The following is an 8781-nucleotide window of genomic DNA, read 5'->3' on the forward strand; positions in this document are numbered from 1 at the left end:
TTGCTTACTATAAAATTAGAAAACTAAAAACATTTGACAGTTCAACAGGATAAGCATGTTAAGGCTCAGTTGGATTTGAAAAACTTATTGGTGTATAAATATATTCTAAACAAAATCTATCTAGGAAAAACGATTGTACATCTCAATAAAAGTAAAATAGAAGTCAAACATATCGGGTAATAGTGATTTTATATGGTATTTGTGAACATATTTAAGGTAGTTTATGATGTTTTACAATGATGAGTTGTTGTGACATTTATTTTTTACTATTGCTAAGGGTTTCTTTTTTTTTTCTTAATTGCAAAATGGGTTCGTTACATTTATTGTTGTTTTGATAAATTGATTATTGGGGTTTGTTCTTGATGATATTTGGAGGTTATGTTTCAAATTTGAAGTAGATTTAGGTATTAAATCGTATATTGTATTGTTAAAATTCGAAGAATAAATTTCTGTTTCTGGGCAATTTGCACTTCAGGCCTACTTGGCCTTAAGTGCATGAAAACGTTGGTTGCACTTCAGACCTTTTGGCCTTAAGTGCACCTGAAGTGTAATTTTTCACTTAAGACTTATTAGGTTTAAGTGTAGGAAAACATTTGTTGCACTTAGACCTTTTGACTTTAAGTGCATCTGAAGTGCAATTTTTCACTTCACACTTATTGGCCTTAAGTGCATGAAACCATTGATTGCACTTCAGACCTATTTGACCTTAAGTGTATCTAAAGTGTAATTTTTCACTTCAAACTTATTCGCTTTAAGTGTAGGAAAACGTTTGTTGCACTTCAGACCTTTTGGCCTTAAGTGCATATGAAGTACAATTTTTCACTTCAGACTTATTGGTATTAAGTGCATGAAACAATTGGTTGCACTTCAAACCTATTTGGTCTTAAGTGCATCTGAAGTGTAATTTTTTCACTTCAGACTAGTTTTTATTTTAACTTCAGACCCGATAAGTCTGAAGTTGATCGTAAAGTGGGTAGGCTTGCATATTTTTTTGCAAACTGGGTATAAGTTTAATTGTGATTTCAAAATCGGGTATAGATGCAAAACCCCATTCAAATACTCTTGCAGGCTTTAATTTTTTGAATTGGGCCCGGGCTTTGCACAGGCTAAATATAACTAGTTTAGGTAATCTTACAGAAATGTCCCAAAAAAAGTCCCAACTTACCAACCTCTAGCCATTAATCATAGACTTACCAAAGATTAAAACCATAAAAATATTAAAACCAAAGAAATAAGTCCGAGATCACACACAAAGATCTCCTTTCATATTTTAAAGTGTGATTAGCATCATTAGATGCAAGACGGAAAGGAAATTTCATGGATGAGGTAGCAAATAAGGTGATAAAATACCAATATATATATATATATATATATATATATATATATATATATATATATATATATATATATATATATATATATACACACACACACACACACTAAGCAAAAAGGAACTTTTTTCAATGAGTATGTTTGAGATTCATTGAAAACATATAGATAAGTCAATATACAAAAATTGAGGAAGATTAGAGGTGATTTGGTATCAAAATTCGTAGTTAAAATCGAGTTCAAAAAATTCTTCAGCGACACATGGATCAAACATGTATCACGCATGTATCTCACACACATGTATACATGGATATTCATGTGATACACATTTGATACAAATATGATACATTTGTGATACACAGTGTGATACACCTATCATTTTTTTTCATATCTTCTATTTCAAATTTTCAATTCAAATCACCTCAAAACTCCACCAAATCATCCCAAAAACTGAGATTAAATCTCCTTAAGATATACCCAATCTATTCTAATAATACCCACTCAAAAGAAAGCAAAAAATTGACCTTTTTTTTTGTTACAAATAGCTAATTGGCTAATATTTTGTGAATTGGCCAATTTTTATAATAAGCTACTTATAAATGGACATAGCCGATATTTTTTCACTAGTTTAAGTAGAAACGGAGATGTAAGCATGTTATTTCAGAAATGAGAAACATATATATTTTTGTATGAAGCAGTAAATTAAGCTAAAAAGTAGAAAATGCCTTCAATGTTAAGATCCTGCTACTTAATTCACCAAACTAACTACATTCTGTAAATGTAAGGGGAATCTTGGTGTAACTGGTAAAATTGTTGCCATGTGACCAGGAAAGGAGGTCACGGGTTCAAGCCGTGGAAACAACCTCTTGCAGAAATACAGAGTAAAACCGCGTACAATGGACCATTGTGGTCCGGCCCTTCCCCGGACCCGCGCATAGAAAGGAGCTTAGTGCACCGGACTGCCCGCTAATGAATCCGATCCCCTACTTTGCTGGGACCAACACTTTCCTAAGCTGAAAACTAACCTTATAGTTCATCCATTGTACTTGACAAGCATCTCAAATTTTCCGGAATAATCCGAAATTTAATCTGTCTGAGCAAAATTTAGCTCCCAGTTTGAAACTAGTAATTTTCATCCTGCCAAATAGGAAAGGCACAAAGGTTCTTGGCAAAAAAGATATCTTCATCAGAATTCAGAAGCAATATTGGTGTTTCAACAGTGGTTAGTTTTGTATAGAATGATTCCATATGGTCACAACAAAGAGCTAATATTCACATTGTAAGTGCAACACAGGGAACTAAATTTGACATCAAGTTCTAATCAAGGGCGCAGCTCGGTGCACTAAGCTTCCGCTATGTGCGGGGTCCGGGATAGGATCGGACCACAAGGGTCTATTGTACACAGTCTTACCTTGCATTTCTACAAAATGTTGTTTCCACTGCAAGAGCTAATATTCACAATACAACAATAATTTCCAATCAGTAAAGAGTTGGAAAAAGACATTTTATTCCATTGAAAGAGAGAATCACCTAGTCAATTCGAGAGAACTGCACAAGTGAAACCATCGTTCACAAGCTTGATAATGGCATCTCGAAACCTATAATAATCCTCGATGGTATTGTAAACTTGATGGGAGATCCTAGCATAACCTGTTATCGGATTTACCTCCCCTTCCAATGGCGCCCTGTAATATATCGGAACCTCAACCTTGAACGAAACCCTCAAATGAGTCCTCAACTTCAAAGCATCCGAATCACTAGAAATCCCTAAACATGCAGGCATTCCAACCATGGCCATACTCGAACACATTTCTGATGGCGTCCCCAATTTCGTCCCCCACGCCTTCACCAACATCTCTGCCATTTCAACAACCTTATCATGGTTCCTTCTCCTAATTCCCTCAATCCCGCCTTCAAACCTGTTCACAAACTCCACTACCTCCGGTATCACCAATTGTGCACTATAATCCCTCGTCCCAATCCAAGTACTCTCGATTGGCAACCCGTTCCCATACTCATTCGATACCACAGGATGATGCAAATCCAATACCTTATCCGATTTCTTACAATACAAAAACGCCGCGGAAGGCGGAGAAAAAAACCATTTATGCAAATTACTAGTATAAAAATCAGCTCCAATATCACCTACATCAACTTCAACATTTCCAATAGCATGAGCACCATCAACAAAAATAATATCCACGCCTTCATTTCTACACATCTCAACAAGTTCCTTAACAGGTATAACAACACTAGGCATAGAAGTAATATGATCAATTACAGCTAACCTAATTTTCCCTCCATTAATTTTCCCCATTTTAAGAGCTTTATCAAATTCAGTAATAATTTCTTCATTCGACAATAACGGAAAAGGTAACTGGACCTCAATTACCTTGCCGCCGGCGCGTGCAACATACGCCTGAACGGATTTTTTAACTGAACCATAAGCGTAATGGAGCATAACGGCAGCGTCACCGGGTTGAAAATTGGAAGTAAAGAAAGACCAAGTGACGTGTTGGAGGACGATTGCGGCGGCTGTTGTGGCGTTATCGACGATAGAGATTTCGTCGACATCTTCGGCGTTGACTAAGGATTGGATTAAGGTACGGGATTTAAGCATGGAGGGTTTCAAAGTGTTGAAGTAGAAGTAATCGGGTTGTTTAAGGAATTGAAGTTGCCATTGTTGTTGGGCAGAGATTATTGATAACGGGCATGATCCGAAGCTGCCGTTGTTGATGCGGGCTACGGTTAGGTCGTGGTGTGAGAACTCTGCCTCAATTTCGGTTCCGGTTATGGGTTTAAGTTCGGGTTTTGAGGTGGTTGTTGGGCCATTTTCATGGCGGAGTTTAGGGGAAGAAGACATGGTTGGAAGTTGGAACTCAGAAATTTCAGCTAAAGCGACGACTTTCTTAGAGTTCAACCCAATAAATTAGTGTATTTGATTTGGTTGTGGGAGACACTAGTGCGACAGTGTTTTAGAAAATGCTTGTATGACATGGGAACAGGCAACCATTAATGGAAGAAGACAAAACTTGTAAGTATAAAGTAGGAGTAGTTTATCTTGAAACACTACGTAGCGGGGTAAACAAATTTAAGTTAGCATTAACTACAATATTCATTTTAAGCAGGATCAGAGTTAGAATCCTGAATACGGTTCAGTCGAATGTGTAATAACTTTTATTTAAATAGTATTCTCTCCAATTCACTTTAATTAATTTTTTTTACTGTTATCACACATATTAAGAATTCACTTTTTAATATTAATTAACAATAAAATTAACTATGTTAAACTTAATTTGTTCATTAAAAATATAATAAATTCTCCTAAGTTCTTTACTCCAACGACAACTTTGAAAAAAAGAATTTAATTCCTTCTTAATAAAAAAAATTAAATATTGTGAACCACAAAAAAAGACCAAAAAATCAATTAAAGTGGACAAGAGGAAATATAATTAGCAATAACTACAATATCCGTTTTAAGCAGGGGCAGAACTAGAAGAATGAATTCTGAGTTCGGTCACACCCAATAATTTTTATTTAAATAAAATAATTATATTAAAAAGTTCATTAAATATGTATAAATATTAAATTTAGAACTAAGTTTGGAGCACTTGAAATTATGTTCTAAAATCCAGCACCTATAAAATTGAAAGGGATTTTTACACAAATAGCTTGCGGGATTTACTGTTTACTTTTTCTAACCGGTATACATAAATTATATATTGATGATATACAGTTATACACATTTTATACATGAATTTTACATATATTATATATCCAACGGCTCTTTTTAGTTTTAAAAAACTAGGTAGGCGGCTATTGGGGTTAATTCCTGACTCCACCTCTAATTTTAAGATATTCCGCTAAGGATGCCTCCTTAATCAAGAAATTGAGAAGATTTGTATTGGGGAAATTAGCGGCGGCATCGTAAGAAACTAGGTGGTTAGCTTTTATAGTGCAGGTATACCGATTAATTAGTTCATTGTTGTGTAAATAAAAATTATTCTGCAAATTAGTTTTGGTAATAAGTGTAATGATGGCTCAATACCAAGCCATGATGTGATAGTATTAATTATTAGGGGATACAATGATGGGTAATTCTTTAGAAGTAAAAGTTAGAGAAATTAGCTGTGCATATGTGTGAATTTTCGCTACTGTTCAACTCTCCTTACTTTGCATTAATTTTTAATGGCCAAACATATATGCGTCCACTTAAATTTGGCACCAAAATTCATTAAAACACCTCAACTTAGTCATGTTACATTTAAATACTCCAATTACATTTCAACTGTTTCACTTAAATATTAATCCATCTGTTTTAATTTATGTGAACTTATTTCCTTTTTACTTCGTACCAAAAAGAATGACCTATTTCCTTATTTGGAAACAATTTACCTTTATGTAATGATTTATATCCACACAAAATATATGAGCTTCATTCTACACCACAAGTTCAAAAATCTTCTCTCTTTTCTTAAACTTCGTGCCCAGTCAAATGGGTTCACATAAATTGAAACGGAGGGAGTATTTTGACAACTCTAAGCAAAACTTAAGTGCGTGAACGATACTTGCCATTGACATGACAATTAACACCACTAACAAAAAGACAAGTCAGCAAAGGAAAAAAATGAAAATGGAAGAAGAATCATGTATTATTTCTGCTTTTTAGTTTTCTTTCTCCTTTACCATTTTTTTTGCTTAAGCCGTCGATCACATTATCAGAATTTTTCATGGCCTTGTTGCAAAATTCCATCACTAATTGCCAAGCTCGTTTCTCACTTCTTCCCCAGAATGCCACCACCTAAACACTTGAAAAAAAAACCAGATCTGAATTGAAATTCAACAATAAAATTGCCCATAGAAACTCCAATAACCACATCAATCATCTATGGGTCAAAATCAACCAACCCAAATCTTTGAAATTCAAGTACAAAATCAAGTGGGAATGAAAACATAATAAGATAACCTCCAAATTTGAAATTCGAAATTTAAAGCTTTGAACTCGAATGGGTGTTCATGGAGCTTTTAGGTTTCAGCTTTAATCTTTAACTGATATTATCAACAATAATATGAAATTTCTAATTTTTCTTAAAGCTTCAAATTTTCGAAGAACCGGGTAACAAGAATTTCAAACTGATGTTACCCGAATTCATCATCGAACAAAGCAACATAAATGGAGGAGCCAACAATCTTCTCTTTCTATGCATTTTATTTTGTAAAAAGCTTCAACACATAGATTATGTCATTATTAAGCCAGCAAAATTCCTAATAAATTAAAAAGATTTTCGGCCTATTTTGCTTCAAGATAGTGGAGGGGGATGGGGAAGAGTGGTGGAGGAAAGAGAGGAATGAAAATGGTGACAGATGAGTTATAGCAATAGGCCAGGGACGGTGGTGATGAACTTTTGGGGGAAAAGGGATATAAAAAGAAAAGGAAAATATTATATCAGATCCAGTCACGCGCCCAAGAGCCGTGAATACAATCTTTTTGCCACGATAGTATTTTGTGTTTAAATGGCACTGTTGAAATGTAGTTGAAGTGTTTAAATGAAACATGACTAAGTTGAGATGTCCAAATGAATTTTGTGTATTTGGCCATTTTTAATTGTTTTACAAACCTTAGGATTTTTGGCCATAATAGGTGTCAATCATTCTGTAATGATTAGCAGGATTAGAGATAGGAATTTGAATTTTTAATGAGAACCCCATATCAAAATTTGCATCAGATTTTTAACTCAATTATTTAATGAAAACTTATTTGAATTTTTGGACTTGTTCCTTTCAGCTACTGCTCGTTATTTTTCTAACGTATGAAGATGCTTTATTTTACTTTATATACTTGGAGTACAAGTATTAATTTATATAAATTGTAATTGAATAATTAAGTTAGATAGCGATCACTACTAGAAAACTGCCTAAAACCGTTCAGAAATACCGACCGATTTCCGACTGACTTTAATCCGTCGAAATTAAGTTGGTCGGTAAAAAATAGCGACCGAAGTCGGTCGCAATTTTCGATCGATTTCAGTCAGTAAATTAATTTTCACAAACGACCCAAAAAAGAAAAATCTGCCGAAAAAATCGATCGAAGTCGGTCGGTATTTTTAATTATGCAATTAAAAATTAAAAAATGCACCGTCTGGGACTCGAACCAGGGTCTGTACTATGGCAGGATACTATTCTACCACTAGACTTCGGTCGGTTTTTCGGTGACCGAAGTTGGTCGGTTGGTCGGTTGGCCGCGGTCGGTTTTGGCCGAATTTCTAGTAGTTGATAGTGTTAAATTTTCTCCTTTAATTCAAGGTTTAAGGTGTGAAATATTAAGGTTTAACTCTAAGCTTGAAAGTTAGAGATATTGAGTTTGACCTATTAAGTGATATCATTTATCAATATGTTGTATAGATTGAGGCCATTGAAGACTATTTGGTTGGTGTTCTAGACGTTGCAAGGTTGGAAAACTTTTCGTTAGCGAGGTAAATGAGACTTTAAGATTTGATGCTTGCTTTTTAAAACCTGTCTAGAAAAATATATTTTATCTACCCGGTCTATGTATTGGGACAAGTGTGAGCTTGGCAGATCGGTAGTCTTAGACTAGCGGCAAATATATTATTTTATAAAAAATACAAATAAGAAAATAAATTATTTTATAAGTTGTTTGATGGCGTGATATGGCTGTGAGTCATGATGTTGAATTTGATACGGCTGTGAGCCATTTGCAGCTGCAACTAAAAAATCATCGATAGGTGTATATTCAACTGTGTACTCTAATGGATTTTCATCATTTTTTGTACAACTGAATAATCATTCACGATGAATTTCTCTATACCAGGGACAACTTGATGATTGTCAGGGCTGCTGACTGTGAATTACTGTATGCTTATAACAATGAATTACTCGTTACTCTCACTTGAACAATGACTCACACACAATTTGAAAGCCCTTTGATCTGTATTCTGCTTCCAACTCTTTCTCATGCTTAGCTCTTATAGCTAACTCGTACTGGTGAAAAAATATCCTAAGAGTGATTTGATGGGTAATATATCCATCAAAGAACGCATGCATCCCCTCACTTCTTTGCGTAGACAGCATACCAGCCTAAAAAATACACATCAAGGTACACATGAACCCATTTTTTCATCTCAGAGAAAAGCTTGTTGAACCAATTCCTTGTATGCATATTGTACTTTGTAATATATTATGTCCATTTTCTCTCAAAAACTTCAACAGTAATGCTATCAAGGACCATGGATTTAAATTCTCCACGTGCAATTTTAGAAGGACGAACACCACTTAAGTAAAGAGGAAACTTTGAAAATATATGTCAAATACAATACTATGTATTGTATGTGGCACCACTTCAGCAATGACTGGCTTAATGCTCGAACACTAGTCAGTTATGATAGCATCTGGATGAACATTTTCCATGGCCTCAAGCCAAGTTCTAAAAACTAA

The 8781-nt window shown here is 34.6% G+C and overlaps 1 protein-coding gene across 1 annotated transcript; it reads right to left on the reverse strand.

The window, feature by feature from the left end:
• Nucleotides 1–2046: 2046 nt before the first annotated feature.
• On the reverse strand, nucleotides 2047–4368 carry LOC107831265 (putative L-cysteine desulfhydrase, chloroplastic). Its single transcript, XM_016659019.2, has one exon. The coding sequence runs from the start codon at nucleotides 4190–4192 to the stop codon at nucleotides 2864–2866; it is 1329 nt and encodes a 442-aa protein (XP_016514505.2). The 5' UTR covers nucleotides 4193–4368; the 3' UTR covers nucleotides 2047–2863.
• Between the last annotated feature and the right edge of the window lie 4413 nt (nucleotides 4369–8781).

Source organism: Nicotiana tabacum, chromosome 24 (genome assembly GCF_000715075.1).
Source record: "Nicotiana tabacum cultivar K326 chromosome 24, ASM71507v2, whole genome shotgun sequence".
NCBI classification, from domain to species: Eukaryota; Viridiplantae; Streptophyta; class Magnoliopsida; order Solanales; family Solanaceae; genus Nicotiana; species Nicotiana tabacum.